The sequence below is a fragment of the Haplochromis burtoni genome, unplaced genomic scaffold, assembly GCF_018398535.1.
Source record: "Haplochromis burtoni strain Fernald_Lab_line unplaced genomic scaffold, NCSU_Asbu1 Contig_110, whole genome shotgun sequence".
Classification (NCBI taxonomy): domain Eukaryota; kingdom Metazoa; phylum Chordata; class Actinopteri; order Cichliformes; family Cichlidae; genus Haplochromis; species Haplochromis burtoni.
This window is the reverse complement of record NW_024582471.1, coordinates 949,219-976,713: the sequence shown is the minus strand read 5'-3', so window position 1 is coordinate 976,713 and position 27,495 is coordinate 949,219. Positions and strand designations below refer to the sequence as shown.

At 41.3% G+C, this 27,495-nt stretch overlaps 1 protein-coding gene across 8 annotated transcripts in view; it reads left to right on the top strand.

Moving 5' to 3' along the window:
* Window positions 1–2,228: 2,228 nt before the first annotated feature.
* Window positions 2,229–27,495, top strand: part of apbb2b (amyloid beta (A4) precursor protein-binding, family B, member 2b) — a 54,288-nt gene continuing 29,021 nt past the window's right edge. For 5 of the 8 annotated variants that reach the window (XM_042223387.1, XM_042223386.1, XM_042223385.1 and 2 more), the window contains exons 1-4: window positions 2,229–2,378; window positions 20,799–20,911; window positions 21,863–21,920; window positions 25,677–26,717. In XM_042223387.1, coding sequence (XP_042079321.1) covers window positions 21,905–21,920; window positions 25,677–26,717 — 1,057 coding nt within the window. In that variant the 5' untranslated portion in view covers window positions 2,229–2,378; window positions 20,799–20,911; window positions 21,863–21,904. The other 3 variants (XM_014335481.2, XM_005928269.3, XM_042223384.1) reach the window with 2 other exon arrangements.

Genomic DNA, 27,495 nt, shown 5'->3' with positions numbered 1-27,495 from the left:
ATGATTCACAGATTCACCCGTGTTTCATCTTGAAAGTAAACATTTTCCTTAGATTAGTTAGATTTACATTACTTAAATACACTTACTACATTTCATGTAATGGAGGCTACTGGAGATTTGGAGCCCATGCCAGCAGTTCCAACTGGGGTTTTTAATTAAAGAAAAAAATATATATATATCATAATTTGCACCCAAATAGTTAAATGTTGCTGTTGGGTAGTTAGTTACTGCTCCACCAACAGGTAGTGGGAAAACGTATTGTCTCTGTCTATTAATCCTCAAAGCTGACAGTAGATTTTTTTAGCATAAATATTTGCTAAAGTAAATAAATAATATTTCCGTTTTTCCACTTTGATGTTTGTTTGTTTAGATTTTTTTTTTTTAGTAAAATCGCCAAAATTACTTTATTTTATTGTTAACCATGTAAGCGTTACTTTCTTTGTGAAATCAAATGATCAGTTATAAATACTTGACACAGTGTGTCACAAAATAACTTTAGAATAAAGACCCATTTATGTGATTTAGTTTGGACTAATTCAAAATGCCTAAGTACCACGTCACACAGTGTAGTAAGTAGATTTCACCACCAGGTGTCATAATTTTAAAAGAATATTCCCCAAATTTGGTCTATGCTGAATGACACCATATTAATTTTATGATTAAATAAATAAAATAAAGTTTTGTCTTTATTTGTATTATTCATATTAAGAGTGCAACATAAAGCGCTCACTGCAAACTACAACTTATAGAAATGTTTAATTTGTAAATGTTATCATGACCAATGGATAGCAGCAGAGGAAAAGTCAAAAGCAACCTGTTAAATCCTCTAAATACAGAAATGTTTCACTTCACATGTTGACTCAAACATAAACTCCAGCATACATTAAACTCCACATTTCATAGACCCAGCGTGGCTCCAGCCTAAACTGGATTATGCCCACTTAACTTTTATTGAATTGAACTGATTTTTCTTTTTAAATTTGTGTATGTGCTTATGTATTATATTTTTCAGCCTTAACTAAATATGCACTGTTGCCAGATCTTATATGGCATTCATATATGGCTGAGGGAGGCCACAGCAGCAGTAGACATTTTTGAGCTTTATAAAGAGAAGACTCTAATACCTACTATTAAGCGCGGATCATATCTAACAGTGCTTGCAGATGTCCAAGGGAAATTGCTGATAGCTTCATTCAAACAATTATCATTTCCACATAGAAGAAACTGATGTTATAAAATGGTATAGTCGAAAGCAAAGGTCCAGACTTAGATGCCGTTGAAGTGCTGGTTGTTTGTGCATGTAAGGAAAACCAGCTTCTGATGCCAACATGTGCAAACGTACATAAAAATTCAGTATATATGGCAAAAACAGAGTTTGAACAATTTAAATAAGCTTGTCAATAGTCAATAATTGGTATGACACCTTTATTCTTCAGCACAGCCTCAACTCTTCCAGGCAGCTTTCTTGTCATTTCTTTAGGTAGTCTTAGTTCTCCAGGCTTCTTGAAGGACATTCAAAGCTTGTCTTTGGATGTTGTCTGCCTTTTGTTCTGTTCTCTGTCAACATGATCCCATAACACTTTAATAGTGTTTAGGTCTTTGCTCTGGGGAGGCCAAACCTTGACTGATAGTTTCATTGGATGTGTTTTTCTATCCGAGTGTGCTTTTATTGCATTCGCTGTGTATTTGGGATGCTTCTCGTGCTGAAAAATAAAGCTATATAAAGCCCCAATTGGCATTTTATATGACTTCAACTAAAGATATGAGAACAAATTGTGTGTACCTAAAGATGTGTTAAGCGTCTTAACAAACAAACAAACAAACTGAAAAATTTCAGGTGCAAGATCTGAACTGAAAAAATAGTGAATAAGCAACCTATGTCCAAAGGAAAACTCTGGAAGATCTTCAGAAAGAAATTAAGATGTCTCGAGACTTTTGCACAGTACTGCTTATACAGTAATTTCCACATTATGCTTACTTATTATTATATTATACATTTTAACCTATTCTCTGCAGTTATTCCTTCCCATCTCGTGTGTTAGGAATAATCATGCTTTCTGTCGACATTTTCATTGTCACTTTTTTTTTTTTGGACAATGCTTTCCTAACCAACAGTTCATCTTTCCTACTGAAACCTCTTGATTTAAAGCTGCCAGCGGGCATCACAGATTAAAGCGCTAATATTGAGCCGCTCTCTGCGTAGGCAGTAAAAACAGAGGAGCGTTTGCTTCCGGAGCAGCGTCCCCCGGTTCCCCCTGCCGGAGACCAGCGGCATCTGGGAGGGAGGAGAAAAGGGAAACAATCCGAGAACGGAGGGGTGGAGAGAGAGAAAAAAGACAGGAGCTCTGCGAGGAGTACGTGAACCCGCAGGAGAAGAGGTGAGTGATGTGGTATGCCGATAAATTTCGCTTGAACGCAGGGACTTGCGGTCATTTTACGTCTCGTTCAAATGAAAAACGGGAGTTAACTTTTCCCGTAATCTTCCCCGGGCGACGCAGTGATTGGCATCTGAGGGGCCCGCTGTGTTACAAACGGTTGGCGAAGGTGGTGGTGGTATAGGAGGATAGGCTGGGGCGGCAGATGAGGGGAGGGGGCATTTACGGGACCCAGGGTATGCTTCTTTCACTTTATTGTCACGTATTTTCCCGGTGTCCGTGGACGAGCTCTCACACACGTTCAATGCGCAGCCGTAAACGGAGCACGGTCGCGGGCAAGGCAGCTGCCGCTGACTCCAGCTTGACTTTTTAACTCAGCCGCTGTGTCGAGGGGACCGAAAAACAGGAGAACCGTCCGACGGTGGACACAACATACGTGTAAAATAACCTTTGTGCCACCTAACGGCTCTTAAACGTGTGTCGTCTTCATGCAGAGGGCCTAGGCTCAGGTAAGAGACGGGGGAAACTGTCCAATCATCCAAACTTGGCCAACCTCAAGACAAAAACAAGGCTTTTTTATGCTTCACACCCCTAAATACCTTCATATGAGGCAACTAGCCAGTTTGGTGCATTAAACTAAGTCAGTAAGATATAATATTCATTTCGGCAAGTGACCAAAATAAAATAAAAAAATCTGAAAATTTTGAGTAAAGCCTAGATTGGTGTTTTTATCAGTTATTCGTGGATCAGGCAACAATGTGACCTTCCTCACATCTTCAGTTGTATAGTAAATCATTTAAATTTAAGATGATTGATCCAACAAGTATCAGTCTGTCACTCCAACAGTGGCTTAAACCTTTAATCAATTATTAATTTTCTGTTTGGAACTAATTAGCTGACAGATTAATTCAGCCTGCGCCAGTTTTCTGTCCTGTGGTTTCCATCCAGAGGTTGGAAACATTCCCATGTCGTGCTCTGTTTACAGCAACAATTTAAGTAATAAAAAGGCTCATTGTGAAACAAACAGGCATAAAGGGGGTATTCTCTTCACTTAGGCATATTACATTGAATAGTGTGTGGGGCTGTAGGCCATCAGAAACCCCTGGGAGCCCAGTCAGGGACTTGCAGTGGTGCTTGGTCCTGGTTGGTTGTGGCTAGCTAATCATTTCCAGCCTTCCTCTGGTTGTTTCTGCCAGAGCTCCCTGAGAAGATACGGCTGTTTGTTTTATGCAAACATGGAGCCTCTTAATTGCATGTTTATGTTTTTGCGATATAAAGAATCTAGAGGAGGACGTGAATAGCTTTCCTGTTTTAATTTTCTTAGAGGTAGGGAGGAGAAAGAGAGAGGGGAGAGAGTGAGAGTTTGGGATATGTAATGATTGTGCATAAACACCTAGAGGGAGCGTCACTGTTGACTCTTGTGGTAAGACTGTAAACGCTCGGGACACAGTTCATGTAATATATTGCAGCCTATGAGGAGAAGGAGGGCTGAAGTTGTTGACAATAACACCAATTGTCAGAGGACCCGATTTCTTCTTTTAGAGTGCACCACTGAGGTTTCACTGCCAGCCTTTCTCTCCTGGCTCTGCTGTATTTGTTTTGCATCACATTTGCACTGGTACTTACTTACTGGTGTATCTGTTTCAAAGGTGCAGTCATGTTAAAAAGCCTCATGAGTAAAGCATGCTTTGAGTCTGATCTAAATATCTTCCCAGTTCTCCCTTTTCCTGCCTTTGCTTCCTTTTTTTATTTTTTATAAGCACTTTGTTGGTAAACAGCTTGTGCTCCCTATTTTAAGCTGTGGTTGTGGCGGTGTCGGTTTGGTGAGTTCATTTGTGCAATTGCAAAACTGAATGTGTCACTGGCTGTACCACCATAGTAGAAATGGTGCACTGTCATCCTCTGCCTCGCCTCCCTCGCTATCCTTGCAGCCTCTATACCCTGCTGTCTTGCTTTTCATTCAAACCTAGCCCTTCTCTGCAGTGTGTGCGTGCGTGCGTGCGTGTACATGATGTCATTGCTAATTGCTCAGGGCTTTTGGGTTTGGGTTAAGTTGGTTTATATTCTGCTCCTCTCTGTGTTGCCAGCCTCTGTCGTCGCTTCATCCTTCTTTTCCCTCGTCATTTTCTCTCTCTCGCTCCTTTGCCCTCCCTCCCTCCCTCCCTCTTGTAGCATTTCTATACAGCAATCAGGAGTTGCTGAGTGTGGAAAAAGTGACTCGGACATTTATGGGTCGAGTTTTGGGCCAAGCACTGCAGACTGTTCCTGAGTGCGTCTTTGTTTTAGCTCTGGTAATATTTGGTATGAGCTCCTCGCTTTCAAGATGCCAACTCATCCTCAAAGGAAGGCGTGCTGCTGCACGATTTGGACACATGCACAGAATGCAAGCGCAAGTCGGTAATGTCTCGTTTTTATATGAAATGAATCAACACATGGCACCTGACCCCTGAAGAATCAGGATTTTAGAAGTTTAGCAGTTTTACAGTCAAAGAACATGAGATGAATGTCAAAACCTTTTCAGCATTTCTGACCCTTAATAATTTTATGAAATATTGGTTTCAAATCAGTTTTACTCCAGTGTAAGGGTGAGGTAAAATCTTAGCGTTATATTCTGACGGCAAATTTATTTTTATTTTGTATTTTTTAATTCGAGCATCAGTTCTGCAGCATATATCATTGTTGCACTGGCAAAGTTGCACTTGGGTCAAATTAAGCTTTAGCCTGTGGAAGTTCTGCTTTTCTGTGAGGCAGATAGGAAAGGACGGGAAGATGGAGTAAGGTGAAAAGCATGCAGGAAATGATCTGTGGTGGCCTTGCGGCATATTGGTATCCCACTCAACCCAGGGAGCTAAACCACCTCCCAAAGGTCTCGATTTTAACCTGTATTTTAATACCAGGCTCATCCTTAAGCTGTGTGAAAATGATTTCTGAGATAGTCATTTTTTTTGTTAATGACTGGTATCTGTGAAAGAGTGTTCATATATTCCATATAATAGCTGATCAAATGGCTTTAGGTGCTGAAGATGATTTTCAGAATCCTCATAAAGTGAACATGCATGGACATCAGAGACAGTCTGTTTGTTTTTAGCCCTTTATGTGGCTAGTTGTTGTACTTTTGGGATTATAAGGGCTAAAAATGCAAAAAAAAAAAAAGATTTTTAAAAAGAGCAAAATTTGAGGACCTAGTATGTAGATAAAGTTTTGCATGCCTTCATTAAAAATACTTGAATCGTGTGATGGAGGGGCTCAGGTGGGCATTTTTGTCACATTTGGTTGATTGACCCTAATCCAGGCTGTCACCTTGCAAAGCTTTGAGCACAGCCTAAAATATGTTTCGATAGCCGCACTAGCCACAGTCCTCAGCAGAATGGGTGCAGTTGTTGGAAAGACGATAAACCTGCATGTGAACGATCCCGGGACTTTCTTGCCTTGCAGCACCAACTCGTTAGTCTGTGTGTGGTCGGGGTCATGCACAGCAGCTGACGAGAAAGCGTGGTGAGAGTGTGCGTGTGTGTACATGCTTGTGTGACTGAGCGTTTCTGCGTGGGTGTGTGTGAGTAATCAGATAAAGAGTTCGGAGATCCGCTACCACCACCCTTCTTCCCTTGTGTAACAATACTTCTGGTCCGCCCCTGACCAAACAACTGTTTGTGTGTGTGATTTTTAGTTGTGTGTGTGTGTGTGTGGTGTGTGTGACCAGATTGGACAGATGAATGATGAATTAAGGACAGCAGAGAGTAGATTCATCCCAGGCTGTCATGCTGGCAGGATAACCACGCTATGATTTGTTTGTGTGGATTTATGTGTGCTGCTGGGTCCGGGAGACTGTATGTGTGAGTTGTCAATCTTTTTTCAGCATCTCATTCTCTTCACTTTCAGCCCCCTATCGATGCCTCTCAATAGGGTTATTGTGCCCACTGTTAGGCAGGCTGCAGTGTGTGTGTGCGTGCATGCGTGTGTGTGCGCGCATTGTTGTTGCAGGGAGCAGACAGCCGTGAGGTGTGTTTGAACAGGGAAGGAGCACAGAGGCCCTGTTCATCCTGCAGGGTGTGAAGCCAGATGATAGGGCCCCTTTTTTTTTCTCCTCTTTCCATCTGTCCGTCTGTCTTGCCTGTTTTTTGACAGCTTTTCGCCCGCATGCTTGCTCCTCATCGCCGCCTTTTCCCCCTCCGCTTTTTTCCGCTTTGTTTTCTTTTCTTTTTTTGTGTGTTTTTCTGTTTGTGTAGCGTGTCGGCTCCTGGCAGCCCTCGCCGATGGACTGTCTCCTTGCTGTCAGAGCGCTCTGGGATCGGGTCATCAGTATGCACGTTATTCTGCCTCCAAATTACCTGAGGATGAGGCGAGGATGGACAGGATTTCTACTTTTGAAAGGGGGGGCTTTTTCTGCGACTCTCCTGTTTATATGTTTCTGTTTCTGATGTTGTCTTTTCCACATGGCTGCACTTTCCCCTGTATACACCCATCAGTCTCAGTTCAGCTGCATAAGGGTTTTTTCTTCTTCTGGCTTTTGGTCTGGTGTTCCCTTCTCCCTCCTCTCGCCTCCTTTTGGCTTTTAAACAAACACACGTGCACACACACAGTCATATGATATGAAAGTGGCTATAAAGGCCAGAGCCCCAGGTGCTACTGTAAATTGGCCTACTTAAAAAAAAGTTCAAGGATTTGGGCTGTCTCTAAACAAGGATTAAGAAGTGATAGAAGTGAGAGTCTGGACTCCATGTCTCAAGGACCACTTGGGTAAATGGACAGGTGTTCCTCTGTTAGCAGGTAATTGGATTTCATAAAGAATTTTTAGGGGTGGGGGAAAAATCTGAAGGGCTTGCCAAGCAAAATATTTGCAGTGCACTAATAATAGCAAGCAGAGCTGAAATTATTGCTTTAAGCATTTAGCCAGGAGATACGATAAAGAACCAAACATTCACATATAAAGAACAACATTTGTGCAAAAATATGTTAAGCCCTTACTGTTTCCCTTGCAAATTGGCACAAATCTTGAAAATGATTGGAGATCATTTATATGTTTGGTGAAATCAAATTATAAAAATGTAACGATAGAACAAACAGCTCTGTAGCCAGAAGAAAACACTTATCAATGAGGCTAACTGGGAAAACAGGTTTCAGTTTGCCAAGGAGCATAAAGATTGGACTGTGGAGGAATGAAAAAAGGATCACGTGGTCTTATGAGTCCAGATTTGCCCTGTTCCAGAATTGTGGTGCATCGACCATCCCTAGTACCTACCATGCAAGCCTGTGGTTGCAATTTTCATTGTAATTTTTAGGTGGTCTGTGTTCAGAAAACAAGGTCAGCTGACTACCTGAATATACTGAGAGCCCAGCTTTTTCCATCCATTTGTGGCACAGGGATATTTTAATTATATTTGACAGCGCCAGGATTCGTTGGGCTCTAACTGTCAAAGAGTGGTTCAGAGAGCATTTTCACACATGGATTGGCCACCAATGAGTCCAGACCTTAATCTCATTGAAGAACCGGGATTTGCTGAAGAAGACTTAATGTATCGGTCTAACTCTCATCATCAGTGCAAGATGTTGGTGAAAAAGTGCAAGTCTAGATGGAAATAAGTGTTGTAACATTGCATAAGCTTAGAATGGAACAGTGGATGTGTGCTGTCATCAAAGCTAACACAGTCCAACAAAATATTAGTGTGACTTTTTTTTTTGGACCAGGCAGTGTATGTTTGACGCTGCTGTTTTCAGTGTTCAGTAGTGACACTGATATGCACGGCGAATGTATAACATATTATTAAATGTAAAATAGACACAGGATGCCTCTTGAAAAAATTGACTTATCGTAGATCATAGTCGAGGCCTGCTTCATCACCTTCCCACTGATGCTTTAATTGAAAACTATTTCTCTGATGCCACTCGATAATGCAGGTCACTTGATCCCTGAAAGTGTATGAGAAAACTAGTTTTAGCCAAATATTAGGTCTTCTCTACATCAGCTGTGTGCCAAGATCAGCAGCAGAAGGCAACACTGATTTTGTTTTTTGTTTATTTTTTATCTGTAGGGGTTTTTCGGCTGGTTTAAAATCCCACAGAAGAAATGGTAGAACTGCCACGAACCCTTTCTTCCATCTTGATGTGGAAGGGCAGAGCCTGTAAATTCCTGTGTGGTGAATGCACAGGATGACAGGTGATCTAAAAGTTGAATCATGTGTGCAGTCATTGTGGTGGTGTTCTTTTTGTTTTTTATGCCTACATCATATCCTGTGGTGGGATTATAAATAACCGAACATCTGTGGTAAGGATGTGATGCGTTGCCAGCCTCGTCTCCATATCTTTACTGTGATTCATAAAACCGCAGTTGCATTTAAAACAACTTGTATTGGGGATTAGAATTTAAATTAATTGACTAGTGTCGCTTTGATTAACCACACAGTGCTGGAATTTGCTTATTGGCTTTGCACTCACTCGTTAGAATAAACGAATTGGCGGCCTTGGACCTCTGTTTGCTCCTAACAGGGGTGGTGCAGAGCTGGTCCACCAGTTGTGGTTTAGCTAGCTTTGTCATCCCCATCCAAAAGCAGTATCTAGCAGGAGAAGAATGGCCTGCTTAAGCTGGGAAACGACAACGATGAGCAGTACAGAGACAGAGGGAGAAAGAGACAGGCTTTGTGTAGGAGGAAGAGGTGACAAGAGCCAGAGATGGGGTGATTTAAAGTATTGGAGATGGAGCAATCATTGCAACGGTGTCTGTAGTTTCTTTGGCAGTGACGGGACATTCCTTTTCTGATGAGTCACTCGCTCTGATCCACCAACTCTCCTCACATCTTTGACGCTAGTACCCCGTTGCTTTTGCTCTCATTTTCTGAGTCTTTCTGTCTCCCTTCCTTCCTTTCCCCCCTTTAATTCGGCAAATAAAGCCCGAGCCTCCAGCCAATCTGATCACACAAGGCTGTGATATTAATACAATCTTGTGGCATTATCATGCAACAGCTTGACACAGGCTGTCTAATGAAAGGTGAGATAACAAGACTGTGCTGAAGACACACACACACACACACACACACACAGTTGATTAAGTGCTGTGCCATTTGTGTCTAGACTTCCCTGTCCTCTCGGATGTCCTGTCACATTTCGGCTATATATAGGATACGCAGTCTCTCCACTGCTTCTGCCCTGGCCTTGGATCTGACAGGCCTTTTGTGCACAGCCATGTCTGTCCGCCCCTCTGTGTTTCTTCAGAGGGGAAAGGTGTGGCTTTCCAATAGCCAATATCCTCTCTTTCTACCAAACAAAAGAATATGAAGCAGCTGTAATGTTTGCAGTCAAGTGAGAAGTAGTAAGAAGCTCTAATGATCGAAGTGCTTGCTTTTTGCTGACTCATATTGATAAAAGAAATGACAGGAGCATGAGGTTTGATAGTATAAATATAACCTGAGTCAGAAATAAAAATATGGAGAACACTTTATTTATTCTCCTTTTGGTCTGCAAAGAGATATTTTCGGTATTTAGTGAGATGAAAGAGTGAATGAGCGAGTCACAATTTTAAGAGTTCAGCTTCCCAATGCGTCCCATTTTTACCTGGAACTTTTATATTATGTATATATATATATATATGGACTAGAGTTGGCTTCGCATCTGCTCCTTTTTAATGGCATTTCCTTCCATTTGGCACACCCAAATGGAAATATTATAGCACATGACTTGTAAATAGGGCTGCTCAATTTTAATCACGATTACGATCTGGGCTTTCAACGATCATTAAAAATGACTGAGCCGATTATTAGCCCCTCCCTCATTTATCCGCGACACCTTGAAGGCCGGTCCGTGAAAATATTGTCGGGCATAAACCTGTCCGTGGCGCAAAAAAGGTTGGAGACCGCTGATTAAGAGGACCCGAGGGAAGCTCGGAAAGCTAAGCAGAAGTTATTTGGAGAGGAGAGTGACTGCTGTTGGTTGAAAAGAGAGGTAAAAAAACTTCAGTGGTGTTGCACACTATTTTATATTATTTTTTAAAGTCATTGTTAACCCTTTAAATCCGGTCAGAGCAGCATGCTCCGCTTTGTGTAACTATTTTTAAATCCCTGTAGAACCTGAACCACGTAAGCTAGCGCAATAATTTGTTTTGCATATGAAACCGGAGGAGTTGTACTTACATCTTATGCCATCAGCTTGTCCTCGGTCACGGTTTCGTTCCACATATAGCTTTGCAAAAATTGCATAAAAAGCGCTTGCAGGAACAAAAACATAATATTCCAGAAACACGCTTTGCCGATCCGATCAGCTGTTCGTGACACTTCCCACAGTGAAACAGACATCAGCGTGAACTGTCGCATGTCCGCCATTTCCTGGCCGAAACCGGAAGTGACGTCATTTTCGCGGAAATGTAGTTTTTTACTTGTAGGCCTTAAAAACCTCTACTGGTCATGTTTGACTTTTCTGAATAGTTTCTGGGATGCTTGCACTGCTGGAAATAGTTTATTTTGATGCACATGCTGTTTTCTTTGCTAATTTGCATCATAGGATTGTTTTTTTTTGTTTTTCCTGCAGTATATAAAAATTGGTGTATCTCCAAAATAAAACTATGAAGACACTCAAAATAAATTTCCTGTTGTTGTAAACTATTTTTTGCAACTTTATTGTATTTAAAGTTTTGAGGGATAAACCTCTTAAATTTCTCCAAGTAGAAATATATGTAAACAAAACAAAACAAAAACAATATAAATTTTTTTGTAGTTTATTGCACTTTTTTGCAATTAATGTAGTTACTATGGACTTAATGCATACATATTATTAAAATATGGGCTATAACGGTTATTTAGCAACTTGAAATGCTCCCACAAATGGCACTACAACATGTAAAAAAATAATATAAGCTCTGTCGGACTTGGTTCTATAGTAGGTCTTAAAGGGTTAAATAAATATCGTCAAATAATCGCGATCTCAATTTCAGTGAAAATAATCGTGATTATCATTTTTGCCATAATCGAGCAGCCCTACTTGTAAAGCCAAAATGGATTAACAGGACTTGATTGGAAAGGTGTAATCTTCAGGCTTTTGTTTAGCACATGGCTAAAGTAGAACCTAACACTACCCCTAAGAGGCATGTTATAGTTATATACATGGGAGGACATCTGCATGCTGGACAGCTTTTTGGATCAAAACAGCCTTATCTATGGAGACATACAGTGCACCAACTGTGCACCCTTTAGTTAAAGTGGACTTTAGTCATTCCTGTTCTAGTGGACTTAATGGTCCATGATATCTACAGCTGTCTATGTCCATAGCAGGGTGTGATCGCTGCTTAAGCAGGTCGCCAATGATCTGGTGGATGTTAGTGTTTGAACAAATTAATGTATGAGACTTTGGTTGAAATGGAGCCTCTCTATTTTCTGCACATTTTCCCTCATTTTAAGTATGTAGCTGAAACAAAACTTAACCAAAACATTAGATGGGGTGTCCTGGCCAGGTGGATGTTGAGACGCTTGCTGACACATGACGCCAACCGATTTACTCAGCTGTAACTAACGGGTGTTAATTCAATTAGTGTGTCAGACAGAGTGTTGAATTTGCACTATGTGTAAAGTGTAAGAAATGTGGTAAAAGGCACAGAGTGTGATTGTTTAATACAATGGGGAGGTCAACTCTGTCTTTTTAATGTTTATCTGCGATGTTCTCTGCGGTATTGGGAACTGCATCATGATGTTCAGGTAGATGAGTGGCCATAGGCTCGTTAGTGATCGAGCTCATACGGTTGACAGCTGGTGAATACCAAACAGCACCTGTTAATCCACCAGTTAAATTTGAGAGCAGATTGCCTTTTTTGCAAAGTAACTCCTGTGGATTCATGACACAGCTCATCGTGCCAGTAAGTGACTCGCAGCACCTTTTCCTGCTGCTGTAGCCTCAGATTCAGTCTTGATATTTGAGCTATAGATGCTGTTCCCATGGTGACTTTGAGTGATGAACTCTTTGGTTTGGGTGCCTAGCAACGGGAGTCAAACGAGTATTCAGCTTTAATCGTGAACTATTTGATGATCGAAGATGACCCCCACCCCACACTGCTCTCAAACGACTGTAATGAAAGTACTGGATGGACCTTAGCATGTTCTTCTGCTAATTTCTGTTGTTTAGTGGTAGTTGACAAACCGTGGTAGTGGAGCATTAAAAAAGAAAGAAAGTTCAGTGATGCAGACCATTTCTCTAGTTATATTAAGTGTAGTAAAGTGAGACGACTCTTGAATGTGCAGGACTGCCCATTTTGCATAACTATTCATAACAGCGTTGCTTATCTAGCTGCTTATCAATACCTAGCTACCAGTGCCAGTTCCATACTGGTTATTAACAACAGCCCTAAACAAGGAGGACAGCAAAGAGGATGCTCTGCTGGGATTTTAAAAACTTTCTAATCACATTATTATTGCAAGGACACTGTCTGAGGTCTTCAGGCATATAAAAAAAGCAGTAGGCACTTGCTCTCAAATGTTACGTTTTGGCCTTCACCCAGAGGAGAATCTTCTGTTGTTAAAATATACAGCTCAGAAAAATTCACAACGAGGTTTAAATCACACATCGACTCTTCAGGATTTAAGTATTCAAGTTTATTCAAGTTTACTTATATAGATTGTAAAATTTGCTGAGAAGAGAAGGAGATGACAATGGCCAGTGGAAACCAACAATACCAACACTTTGAGGGCTGGATTCAGAATCACACCAGAAATGTTTGCGTGTCTCCTCTTTAACCCATTTTTAAAGTGGGGTGTCATCATATCAGACTTTGGTTGAGTAACGTAACACTGACTCTTGGAGTGAATAGTACTTTAGGCATTCAACAGATGTTATGATCACTAATAATACAGAGTACTTAACATAAAAAAACAGGAAAAGGTATTTGAAAATGAGGAAAAAAGTGATATTGTAATATAATCCTGTAACCATGAAATGGAAAACGATTACCCCGAGCTGCAGGCACATGACAGGCTGCACTATAAACGTGTTGTTGTCACACTCCTGGCACTACTTGTTGCCGTCAGCGCTGGGTCCAGGAAAGAGCTGTGGTCTCATTACGTCAAAGTCTTTCTGGCTGCAGGACCGGCTCATCTGCGTTACTGCGTTTCGCTCAGTGTCACTGTATTCGTGGTGCACCCTTTCTCCCCCTCCCTCGACCTCCGTGCTCACCCACAGGAAAGAGGGGTCTGGTAATGGGGGAGGGGTTAGTGCACACTCGGTCCCAAGTTTCCCAAATCCAGGAAATAGTCTCTTGGCTTTGTTTCTGAAACGTTTTTTTTTCACTCCTACATCAAAAGATTTCAAACCCTGCAGAATGTTTTCTGGGCTCATTTTCTAAGTGTGTTATATAATTCTTTAACCTCCTGTCACCCCCAGCTGCTTCCTGACTTTATCTGGGCTCGTTTCATCAGGAGCAGTGTGTGTGTCTATCTCTGGAGTCCTGCGCCTTTGACTGGCTGACGTGTGGAGAGAGTTATGGTTAAATAAGTAACTCTATATGTGTTTTCTGTCACAGCTGACCTATTTACTTTCAAGTATACATACAGAGGGCATTCACTGTCACCGGCAGTGTTGAAGAGCTCAGTTTGCTCTGGGTCAGTGAGGGGGATGTGTACCCACATGTGCTCACAAATGCTCATTACTTACCTTCATTCTTGAGGCATGTAGCTTTTGTGTTTTGTCTGCTCCTCCTGTTGACTAATTAGTCTTTTTTTTTTTTTTTTTTGCCCCCCACCTCACAGTGGCCCTGGCCCACCCACCCTCACATGCCTTAGATTCTTTGGCACACCCTGAAAATTCCCCCCTCCTTCCCTTTCTTTTGTGGTAATTTTTTTTTTCCCCCCTCTCACCGTCCCGCCCATGGAAACCACACCGGACGGAAAATGATATAGCTACACACACACACACACACACACACACACACACACACACACACACACACACACACACAGATGCTGTAAGTCTTTAATTGTGCCTTAAACATCGAGCTATTTGTGTCCGTCCTTCACTCTCTATACATCACTGCTGCTTAGACGAAGCACGGCCGTGTGAGCATGCTCACAACTTGGAGCTCTGTTTGCAAGCTTTGTTTGTGTGTGTGTGTGTTTGTGTGTGTGTGTGTACATAAGGTTGTTTGTTTAGGCTGCAGTACCATTCAAAGTGTTACTTTGTCTCTGTTATTTCCCGCTTTGACAATTCAAGGATACACACACACACACACGCACAGTGACGTCTAGCTTCGATAGCAGCTGTGGAACCAGATTTTGTAAATGGTTAATGTTTTCTTTATTGTTTTTATGCATGCACACACACACACACACACACACACACACACACACACACACACACACACACACACCTTCATCATGACGATGCTCTCCAAATGAGATTACAAAGAGCATCTTCAATAAATAATGATCTCTAAGGAAGAAGCGTAAAATACATCTAGCAAAAACTAACCAAGTTAGCTCTTTTTCGTGTTATCGTTCTCGTCTTTCCTTTTCTTCATCTACTGCTTCTTCTTTCTCCTTCTATCTTCATCTGCATGCATTACTTCCACTCTTCCTTCTCCTCCATCTTCTACCTATCCTCATCCACTTCTTCTTTCTTTTCTCCTCTTCAGGTCTTCTGCTACTACAGCTTGTTTTCCTCTCATTTTCCCCCCGTTTCCTCATCTCTTCTCCCTCCTTCTTAATCTCCTTCTTCTGATCTCCCTCTTTTCTTCTACTTCATCTCCCTTTACTCCTTCATCTAGCAGTTGTCCGTTTCCTCCTTTTTCTTCTTCGACTACTACTTCTCCTCTTCCACCTGCTTTTTTCCCTCTTCTTCGTCATCATCTGCATATTGTTATTATTATTACATTTTCTTCCTCATTTTGTTTCTCCTCAGCCTCTTGAAAAAGTAGAACAGCTCAACAGTGCATCATTGTAGTTTAGATGCAGACTATGTAGTAGGCAACATTAAATGGGACACGGGTGGTTGGGCCGTGAGGAGCTCTGCACCTTTGACAGCATGTTTTTTGGGCAGTAGTGTTGTCAGCTTGTCGTGGAAGTAGTTTGCAGCTACGTGTTGAAGGCCTGGGCTTTTCTGCAGCCAATGAAAACAAAGCCAAGAAAGATCTGGGAAGTTTGCCTGCTATTGTGCAGCTGCCTTACAGTTTCACGTCCTAATCCAAAAAGTCAGAAAAACACCCCGCTGCATTTTCTGTTTCTGCATAGCTCGGCTTGTCTTGCTGGCTTGAACCCATCCGTTTTGTTTCCGGCGGCCTGGCCTCTGACTGCGACAGTTTTGCTTTCTTGTGAGTCTTTTTTGGTAACAGATGGGATTTCTCACGAGCCGTGGGGGAGAAGAGAGGGGAGGGGGCTGTAAATCAGCGTTATAGCGAGAAATGGGTGGTTTTATGTGAGTTTACAGACCCCCTTCACTTTTATTGAGGAAAAGACAGCATTTCTCTTCTTGACAAAGAGAAGAGTGAGGGGTTGAAAGGTAGAGGATGAATGAGGTGGAAGCCCGGAAAAGAGAGGGAATTGGACAAGAAAATGGGATAGAGGGGGGGAAAAAGGTAAAAGTCAAGTGGGATTAGCAGGGGAACTAGAATGGTGAGAAAGTTTGAGAGGGAGGTGCAGGAAGGAGGGATGAAGCCCATCAAACTGCTGGCAGGCTTCCATCTGGCGTATGAATTTAAAAGCAATCTTAGTCCAGAGTGTCGGTGGTTGGAAACAGCACGCACGTAAAAAGAAACAGAGACACGGAGAGCGATGGAGTGTTTGCAGCTGCTTCCTTCATTCTTTTAGGATCTGGACACTCCGACATACAGACGACACTAAGTGCATGCACACACACAAAAAACAGCACACACTCAGTGGGCTGGCCTGTAGGTCAGAAGTTAAAGGTCAGTGCCAGACTGTGACACATCCTAGATCTTATTACCAACCCCTCCCCTCCCTCCCGGTGAGTGTTTTGTCTAAATGTCTGTGTCTCAGCTTGAACGTCTGTCCCTATATGTATCAGTACCACTGCTGCCCTGCCCGCAGATAGGCCCTCTAATTATGTATAGCCCCCCCACCACCACCATCCACAACAGAGGACTGCAAGGAGTGCTTCAAAGGTGCTGATGCTCGGATGCAGCCCAGATCCAGATGTAGTTGGTATTCAGACTTATCGTTTTAGTGCATTCCTGAACTGTAGCTCCAGCTCCTCTTTTTTTTTTTTTAAAACATCATAATGATATGGCATCTTCGGTGCAGTCTGTATTTAGTGTTTGGACAGTGATGTTTTTTTGTTGTCTTTTACTACTTTAGCTCGCTGGACTTAAAATGAAAAGACCGATTTTTAAGTGCTAACTTGAAACTTTAAAGGCAAACTCCTCCAGTTTTATGCATCAAAGTGTTTAGACCAAATTTAAATGGTCTGCACCAAACAGCAGCCTGTATTTGTTTTTTGTTTTTTTCAGCGCAGTCGAGTTAAGTGACTCCAGTTGGTAGAGGTGGAGCCCTGTGTCTGGATCGTAGTGAGCACAAAAGATGGATGTAGCCATCATGAAGTCGCCTACTGCTTTCTTTTTAATGAAATGAGCATTTTCAGGGTTTGAAACCAGATACCCCAACCGTGGGGTGGATCTGACTCTTGAAACTGCATGCCTATACGAACATATCCTGGGTAATCCTTTTTTTTCTTCTTTTATTTAAATATTAGAATAATCCAAATTCACAAAATGGATTTGGTGTTTTATTCTCTATGATCCGTAATGAGTGCCTGAGCCCATAAACTCATTGGGAAAGGGCTTACAGAGGTCAAAGCTGAGGACTGTTTTCCCCATAGACATTCAAAGGACCAGAAGTTCTTTTATTTCCCCCATAATATTAAAAAGGGTTATTTTTTTTGTACTCTATTTACCCCTTTAAAGCCTTCTAGGAATAAGCATTTCATGATCTCTTCTGAACTGAATAGTTTCTGTCATATTTCAGGCCTGCTTTTAGGACAAAAGGACTGGGCATGCATCAGAAGTTAATGAGGGTGGTCTCTGCCTACCCTTTCTATTAGTTGTCAAACCACATTTTTATTGATATATAGTGATGTGTGAAAACAAGAGTACATTAGGAGGACACGGGAGGGTTCCAGGTGTTGTAAGAGCTGGGCATTTTGACATTAGAGTCTGTGTGCATTGACTCGATTGTGAAGCCTGGCTCAAAAGGCCATTAGAGGAAGTGCAGACTTGATTTCCAGTGAGGTGGTGGTTGGTGCAGATTACTTTATCATCATTATTATTGTTATTATTAATAATAATAATAATAATAATAATAGATCTGGTTGTGTGTATTAACAAACTAAGAAAAACTGAGATTAGACTGCTATGGCCTCCTTTCTCCTCAAGCCTTCTCCCAAATCATAGGCGTAAGGATGAACTGCAAATGCTGCTTAGGTTTAAGGCAAATATCCAAACTGCCAGACTCTGCAGCAAGCTATCCATTTGTTTTCAGTGTGGACACCCTTTTGTGCAAATACCCACAAAGTCACATATATTCTCTGGTATGCAGACTTGTTGCAGCAGGATCCAAGTAACCAAGCATGCCTTGTAATTTTAATCCCAGAATGCAACATTTCAATTGCTTTTTTTTTTTTTTTTTAAACACCAACCCTCTGTCTTTGTCTGAACTTTTCTTTTTCTATTTTCAGATTATGCATGAAAATTGAGTTGCCTTCAAAACTCATCTGTGCCTGCTCACGGTGTGATTCCTAAAGTGTTGCTGTTCCCAGGAGTTTTTAAACCCTTACACCTGATATGGCAGATAGTGTAGTCCATTCGATCTTGCGTGTCCCAACATAAACCATTAAAATGAAAAAAGCATTAGAGTATGTGCAGCTGGTGAAAATTATACAGCTTCTCCTCAGATGTTTGAGTGTTTTATCACAGTTGCTGTAACACTTAGACAAACCAGATGTTTGACTGTTATGTAAGTTGATACTCAGATTGGTGTCAATGTTTCAAGTTTTAAATAATATTGACAATCACATTCATGGATGTATGTGAACTTCATAACACTGCTCAGTTATGTAAACCTGTAGAAAAATGATGTGAGCTTGGAGACCTTTTGTTGTTTATGGGATGTTTTGCAGCTCTGTTGCTTTGGTTCCTTTATTTCCACTTTAGCACATGTCCTGAAATTGGCATTTAGCCGTGGCTCGTTTTGAACATGAACCAACAATGCAACTTTATCTGATACATAGAAGAAGAAGAAGAATTCACTGAATTTGTATTGCATTTATTGGCAACATTAATCTAATTTATTTTCACTGGTCACATTTCAGCTCAAAGTCAAGCTTTAGGCTAGTTAGATTTTTGTTCTTTTGCACACTCAGACACGCATTGCATGTGTTGCTAATAGGAGACAAATGACGTGACATGATATTAATCACACTCACAACACAGGGTTATGTTGCCATGAGTGTTTATAAAAGCTTTCCAACAGGTTTTTCTGAACCAGCCTTCCTCCGAGTGGTTCGGTAAGACGAATGAGGAGCACAAGAAAGAAGCCAAAACGTCTTTGTGTTGCGAGTGTTGCGTGAACTCACTCGCCTACAGTTTTGCAGTCAAGTAAGAAGCTTGCAAAGTAAAGCTGCTGGCATTGTAGGTTTGAAATGCTACATTAGCTCTCCCAATAGCTGCTTCTGCCTCGTGGCAGCAAACGCAGAACGACGCCGAACCCGAACCCAACAGATTAATCCACAGAACAGCAGTTTGTTACCATTACTCGAGACAAATCTCTAATTTGGAAATCCAAAAATCTTTGGTGTACCACTCAAATCTTTAATGATAACGTTACAGAAGCCTAAAATGAAATATTTAATCTGTGTTTTCATCAAGTAGATTTTGATCTTCTGGCGATTTGCTTGTTGAAGGTGATTTTTAGTTCTCTTATGTATTTTTTTTTTTTGAAGATTTAAATCTTTAACTCAAATTTAAAGATAATTTACAAAAGACTTTTTTTTGAATACATTAATACTATATATGGTTTATCGTGGCCAAATTGTAGTACTTTCATGACCCATCACAGGGCTGGGACCCTCATTTTGGTCGTGAATCCCTTATTCTTGTTCTGAAATTAGCAACCATTAAAAAATAGATTTTTGTTTATCCAATGATGCAATAACATCTTTTAGGTGGGCTGATTTCCAAGTTATCTTTTGCCGTAAGCCACTTTGATGATTTTTAAACATAACCGTGCTATGAGGTAAACAGTTTCTGAAGTTATTACAATTTTTACACCCTAAAATAGGGCTGTGCGATATGACCAAAATCTCATATCCCGATATAAGACATCTATCGTCCGATAACGATATAAATCACAAAAATTTTACATTTTCTGTAAATTCTGTGAATCTCGGGCTGCTCGACTTGCGTGAAGTGTTTCCAGCTGTGCGTCATGTAGCTGGAGACGAGTGTTTTAACTGATGCATGAAACGATACATTTTTAGACATAAGTTGTAACGGCCGCCGTTTTCTTTGAGTATTTATTACACAGCGTGCTGCGGGGAAAAGCCTGTTCTAATGTTTGAGTCTAAGGTTTATTTTTTAGCACCTGATGGCTCTTTTTTGCTTTTCATCCATAAATACTCTGCATACTCTTTCACATGATTCAGTTTATTTTGAAGTCTCAACAGGATCTTGAGCTTTATTGTGAAAGGTTTATGTGGAAAATAAACAAGCGAACACGCGATGCTGTTACCGTCGTTGTTGCTAACAACAACGCATAAAAACAGGCGCTTGTCCGTCTGTAGTGTGGTTATATAAAATATAAGAGAAAGAGAGAACTTTAAGAAATTAATATAGCCACTACAGTGACCATCAAAACGATGAAAAAATATTGCTGTAAACAGTTTATTTTGCGACACCACGAAACAAACGATAGTGTAAAATGAAACGATAGACGTTTTTATATCGTCATCCGATATATATCGTTATATCGAACAGCCCTACCCTAAAATCAGTCCAAGGGTCTTCCCAGCCCTTCAGCCAGATGTAAGTGGGATTTTTATGGTCCATTCTAACTATACTCATTATCTTTCTCTCTGCTTCTCATAGTTGTGTGTTAATAAGAACTGTCCAAAAGTCTGCTGTGTGTGCGTGTGTGTTGGAAAGCAGAGGAGAGTTTACAAGCCTCCGGCGGCATTAAGTTTATGATGGTTCCAGTCAGCAAAGGTTTGGCCCGACTGCACCAAAAGAGAGAAATATGAGCTCTCTACAAAATGAACCTTATGTTCTCTCACACACATGCACATATATATATCCAAACATACACACCCATCTTGTGTATTCCTGTTTGATTGAGGTTGTGAATAATTGATGTCTTTATTATTTGTCCCTTTTGTGCCCTTCAGACCTCTCGCTCTTTCTGCTCACCCATCTCTCAGTCTCTCTCATTAATCCTATTTCATGTTTCTCTCCCTCAGGACGCTGCTGCTGCTGCTGCTTCAGTAAAGCCATGATTGGATGAAGAAAGAACCATTGACTACCAGTATGGACCTGCTCCATCCTGGAGTTTTCCACCATCCTTAGCTCTCAGGTATGCAACAGCTAAGTGCTTTTCTGTGGTTCTTGTAGTAGTGACTGAAGATAAAGGCCTGTTTCTGTTTTTTATTTTTTTTAAAGTCTTGCATGTGATGCAGCTGTTGAACTGAAATAATGTAGGAATAATATTATATAGAGATTCTTTTTACTGGATAGCACATGTCTCACCTTTAACCTACGTTTTCAGGCTTGCCTTAGAGCTGTGATTCCTGTATCAGAATTATTGCCTAAATAACTTTTAGTGATAAGACGACCTCAAAAGTTCCCTATTTTGACCTACCGTTATGGTAGGTCAAATATATAATTGTGCTAGTCTTCATCAAAAATGCACTGACAGATTTTCCTTGGAGTGACTCAGGTGGACTGCTTCAGTGTTTGGATTGACTTCAAACCTGATAAGAAAACGATCATTTCCAGGTTCCTCCCACCTTTAAGATACCACCTTAGCTTTATGATAGGAAGGAAGCATTGTTGGATTAGCTTAGTGTCTACAGCAACAGTAGATTAGCATTGCTAACATAACTTCTATACCCCTGACCGCAGCTCTATCATTATGTGTGTTTTGTTTAATTATTCAGAAATGCTTTGGATATCCACTTTAGTTTCTGCTGTCTCAGAAACCTCTTCCGTCTCCCTTATTACTGTATTATACATGCAGAATCAGACGTACTCAGGTCCGTGTGTGTGAGGGACACAGTATGGAAGACGTCTGAGATCCCTATCGACTGATTTCTTCTTTGATTCCTCCATGTTTGATTCATAGTCTCCGTTTAATCATTTTGATTTCTGTGGCCAGCATCCTCGCTTTATCAGTGTTGTGTTGTCTCCATAGAAACCAGCTGTCAGTGGGTTTCACATGGATGAATGCGGTCTCTGTGGGCAATCCAACAACTTCTCGTAATTCTTCTCATTCTTCTTCTGATCATTTTGTTCTTTTTCCCCTCAGATCTGAGTCCACATAACTCTGAACAGTGACCACAGCCAGTGTATGACAGACCTGTCAGGTACGTACACACACACACACACCCTCATTTGTTTTTGTGACCCAATAATAAACAGACCAACTTGGAGTACTTAAAAACATTCTCTTGATACAGTACAGTCATTCAGTCCTGTGAAAAACTAAGCACATGATTCAGTAGCTTGTTGAACCACCTACAGCGACTGTAACTTGTGTTCTGAGCAACTTTATCAGTCTCTCACATTTATTATGGAGGAATTTTGGTCTGGTCATCTTTACTTATTGCCTGCAAACCTCGATAAACTGAAGCAGTCATTTTTGCACACCTCTCCCAGTTCCCACCGCAGCATTTCAATCAGGTTGAGGTCTGTACTGCGAGTCATTGCAACAATTTCATTATTTTCTCTTTCAACCATTCTGTTGTAGATTTGCTGACGTGCTCGGGATCATTGTCCTGTTAAACGACCCAGTTTCATTTAAGCTTCAGACAGAGCTTTAGACAGATGGCCTCATATTTTAATATTAAAATATGTTACTATACATGTTCTGGAGTGCAACCGAGCAACCCCGCCTTTTTTTTTTTTTTGTCAAAGTGAAGAAATAAAATGACCACATTCACCTAATCTGGTGACAATTCAAACGTCATAAACGAGAGTTGTGGTCAAATTGAAATCTAGAGGTTGTTCTTATGTATTTTTAGGCATTTCTGGAGTGAAGTATTTCAATGACTCACGCAGTCATGTCTTACTAAGGTTTGAAGCATGCAGTTTACTGCAAATTTCTTCTGAATTTAACACTGACGGTATCACAGACAGATGTGGCTGTGATACTTGCTGTTAGGAGTATTCATTTATTTGAGATTAGAGGGTAGGATGTTATCAGAGTGTACTTGGCATCGCTGGATGGCTCAAAGCTGTGAGCAGGGTACCAAAGCTTCAGCTCTGACCTCTGACTCTTTGCCGAGTCTCTGTTTAGAGCAGAGACCCACAAATCCTGGGTTCTAAGTAATGCTGGTATTTTAATGAAGCAGAGCTGGGTGTGGGGTGCTGGAGGGAGGAGGAGAATCGCAAGGATAAGATAAATAAGGAGCAAAGTCATTTTTACAGTGAGCTCTGGTGCGTTTGCAGTGTTTCAGGGTTTTAGTCGCACTTCCAGTCAGATCCCGAGTCTACAGTAGATCCAGAGTCGACCATGTAGCAGGAGTGCACCTCTGTACATTAACAAATTCTGCAAGATCACATTGGCATGCAGAGACAATAGAAATGTGCATATTTATGCTCGTAATTGTGCATAGATCAGCGGTCCCCAACCCCCGGGCCTCGGACCAGTACCGGTCCGTGAGTCGTTTGGTACCGGGCCGCGAGAGTTGAGGCTCAGGTGTGAAATGTGTGGTTTTCAGGGTTTTTATTGGTTTTCAGCGTTATTTTGTTATCGTTTTTATCGTTTACTCGGTTTTCCTGAGTCTTTTCAGGTGTGTTATGAATAAATTTTCTTTTTTTCGGTACCAGTACTAGTTTTATTTTGTTGTATTTATCCGCAACACCTTAAAGGCCGCTGGCATAGATGATTTGTGTTCTCCTGTATCCAAGAGTTCAGAAATGCAAATTTTCCAGATTTCAGTATTCAAATCTCAGGTTTATACAGCAAACGTCTTTCTAATAAAGCAGCCTTTCCCCTGATAAATCCTGCACTTCAACTATCTCTCATGAACAGCTGTCTCAACAAGACTAAACGTCCCCCATCAATTTTCAGCAGATGAGTTCACCCTTACATCAAAACACATCAGTTCTCCTTCAGCTTCCTCTCGAACACCTGTAAAACCTGCGCTTAGGCTTTAATATTTGGTGGATTACTCGACTCTTCAAAAAGGCTGCTCGTTGTTGACCTGCTATTATTTGTGCTGTTGTCGGTAGAATGAAGTAAACCGCCATCTTTGTGCTTATAAATTAGTGCTTTGGTATTATTAGGTCACCCGCAGAACTTTCTACTTACTTCTGTGGATTTATGTGACTCCACATTCCACTTTAAAAGCTGCTGGTAGCAGCGCGTTTATGCATTAATGAGTAAAAATAAAAGACATGTTGTAGCAGCTCAAACTGTAAAAGTTAACAGAACAGAATGTATTTTTCTTAAAGTCACTGAACTTTATTCACTGCCGAAGATGGCTGACCTTTTTCTTATTAATCTTAATCTATTTTTAATAATTTGTTACATGCACATCACATGACTTTAAACCATTTTTAAAATGTTATTTCTTTTCACCAGCACAATTGATTTGAAATGAGACTGTAATCAAAGGATATACTTTTGGCTTAAATTTAAGAATCACAATTGTTGTTGATTTTTTTTTTTTTTTTAAACCATATGTCCATTTTTTACAGGCTAAAAAAACCCCAGCTAGTTGTTTGATAAGCCTTTTTATAGCCACTTGTCTTTTGTTTCCTCATTATTCAGCACGATCAAAGTGTTTAATTTGTATTTGATAACTCTTAATGAGAACTGTCAAAGAGGTGTTGATGCAAGTGATGGAGGGCTTCATTAGACTTGAAACAAAACAGTCCTATCAGAGAGATAGCAGCAACTTACTTGTTGATTTAACCACCACTCTTGGAGCATTCTCAAAAAGAAGGAATGCACTGGCCAGCTCAGCAACAGCAAAAGGTCTCAAAGACGACAGAAGATAATTAAAGTGGAGTAAACAAAATCCCTTTGCACCATTTGGCCAAGCCAAGAGCATTCTTGTAGGCGATAAGGTGTCATAGTCCAAAGTCTGCAATCAAGAGTCGCCTTCATGAATGTAAATACAGAGAGTTTACCTCAAGATGCAAACCACTGACGCTTAAATAGAAACATGAGATCAGAGTTTAGATCAGAGAAAAGATCAAAATACTGTTTGAAAGGATTAAATCAACTGGAATGTGTATGAACATGGTGGCAACAGAACAGTATTTAGAAGACTGGAGGTGTACCACATCATCTGTCCATCGTGGTAAGGCGGTGTTATGGCGCGGGCATGTTATGCATCTGAGTCTATCGTGATATGACTGCTGCTTGAAGTATCTGCCCAGATCCCACAAAAGCTATGGTTATCTATATTACAGATCAATAATAACTCAAAATGCACTACAAAAGCAACCCATGGGTCTGACCTTAGCTCAACTAAGCGCGCCTGTTTAAAAAGCTTGAATTTCAGCTGAAAGTCCATCTGCTCATTCACGTCTTGATTTTATCCATTTCAAATCCATTGTGTGGATGTACAGCAGCAATGTTCCTGGTTTTGCTAGTTTCTGGGATAAAAACGAGTAAAAATATTGGCAAAATTAAGTCCACGCTAATGGATGAGGTTGAAGACACACATGCAGTGCCACACGTTATTCCCACAAGTGCTAACATTAGCATTGCTGGTAACAGGAACCTTCTTCCTTGCAGCGCCCTAGGCGAATGGCACCATAACATCTTAGGATGGCACGTAATAAAATTACATAACACAACTAGGGACCTGCAGTGCTTTCTCAAAGTGTTCATTCTGTATTTGGTGGTTAGTTGAACAAAATTCGAAAAAGTTTGGGCGACGTACTTTGAGTCTGACACACGCAGCGAATGCAAATGGAGAACCCAACAGTCGACATTGGCAGCAGCATGAAGAAATTAACATAATGTGTAAGAAAATGAAATAGTAATTTTTTTTAAACAAACATATAGATGTTATTGACAGTGATGTCTCACCTGTGTGTTGTCTGTGTGTTAACACGTGGATATTTAGGTTTTTAAATTCACTATTTATTTTTTTCTGCTTCAGGTGATCTGTCTGGTGCAACGATGATGTCAGTAGACGTGACCAATCGTAACGGCCCTGCCGCCACGCCCCCCACCTCACTCAGCCTTCGCTCTTCACACAACCAGCTCCTCACCAGCGATGTCATCAAACAAGGCTCCGCCACTCCTCCCAAATGTCGGAAGAAGTATGCGCTTACCAGCATCCAGGCCGCCATGGGCCTCGGTGAAGTGGTGCCGCCCTCATCGGCATCATCATCTCCATCGTCATCCCCGTCACAGTCCTCCACTCCCAACAATCCCAAACTAGCAAAGAATGGGGTGAACCAGCTTCGTAAAGCTGGCCAGGACCACAACAAAAACACAACTGACCCTGATTTGATGGATTCAGAAATAATAGCAGATGACCTTAATGTCAACGTGGCAGAGGAACAAGACAGTCACACTCTTACTAATAATGATCGAGAGGAAGATGCCAACCTTCACCCAGATACTCACAGTGATGTAGAGGCTGAGCAGACGACAGAGCCTGACTTGGACTGTAACATAAACACGACTGTGGAGCTCAAACTGAGCAGCAGCACGGCGGATTTGGACTTTGACTCAGAGGACACCAATGACATCAGCATCTTGTCTGAGAAGGAAATGATGTTAAAGATGAAGATCGAGGAAGATGAGATGGTGGGGGAAGAGGAAGATGAGGAGACGAAGTCTTTACTGACAGTAGACAGTGAACCCCCTGTGAAGAACCACAAAGTTTCTCCAGGCCTGGAGCTCATCTCTGACCTCCACTCCAACCTCAAGCTCCTCAAATCTGGCAAGAACTCTCCAGTACCCCCTCCTCCTTCCCCACCCAAGCAAGCCAGTCCAGAAGACACTCCCCTGCTCTCCATGGTCTCCTGCCCCTCCTCTTCCTCCTCATCCTCCTCTCCAGAGACGAAGAAGGACAGAAGAACTGGCGCAAAGACAGACTGTGCTTTGAACCGCATCCAGAATCTGAACCCCAGTGACGAAGAGTTGAGCTGGACTACCTTGTCCCAGGAGAGCAACTCGCCAGAGGAGACGGGTACGCACACGGACAGACACACACAGAGCCCATGAAGCCTTAATGCAGTAAACGTTACTGATATTTACAAATATTCAGTGTAGTTTTTATGTGAGTCTTATGTCAGCTACTGTGGTATGTTTTGTTTTGGGGGGTTTTTCCCCCTCCTGCTGTTTAGCGGTTTCACCGTCCTCTCTACTGATGACATGTTTCCATTTACCCAGAGTGTGTGTGTGCGTGCACATCTGAGAGTGTGTGTGTCCATTCATGGATATGCAGAGCTCAAGCATTGCTTAAACAGAATAACAAAAACTCCAGCCTCCAGTAAATCTCCCAGAATCCCTCAGGCATAGGAAGTGCCCTTGTCACCTCATGGGGGTTGGTGTGCCAGATCAGCTGTGTCCTGTTTCCAGCTTCATCCTGATCATATGTGTGTGAACCAGCCTTAACTTAATGCATAAACTAGCTGCCAATATCTTGGTGTGTTAGATGTTTTTTTTACCCCCTCATCTTAAAGCTCCACAGAATGGAGCTGCTTTTCTCTCCCCTGTTGCACTTGTATTCGTCTGTATTGATTAGCTACCTTGAGCTTCATCACTATTATATATCTGTGAATACGAGCATCTGGTCTCTGCAAATATTAGATAATGGATAACCTTTCCATAAGAACCTGTAAGCCGGGTCAAGAGAAAAGCTGTAGTCTGCTGTTAGTCTAACATAGTTTTAGTTTTAACAACTACAATAATTACCTTCCCTATGTGTGCAAATCCTGAACTTTAAAAATGAAAACTAATTAAGA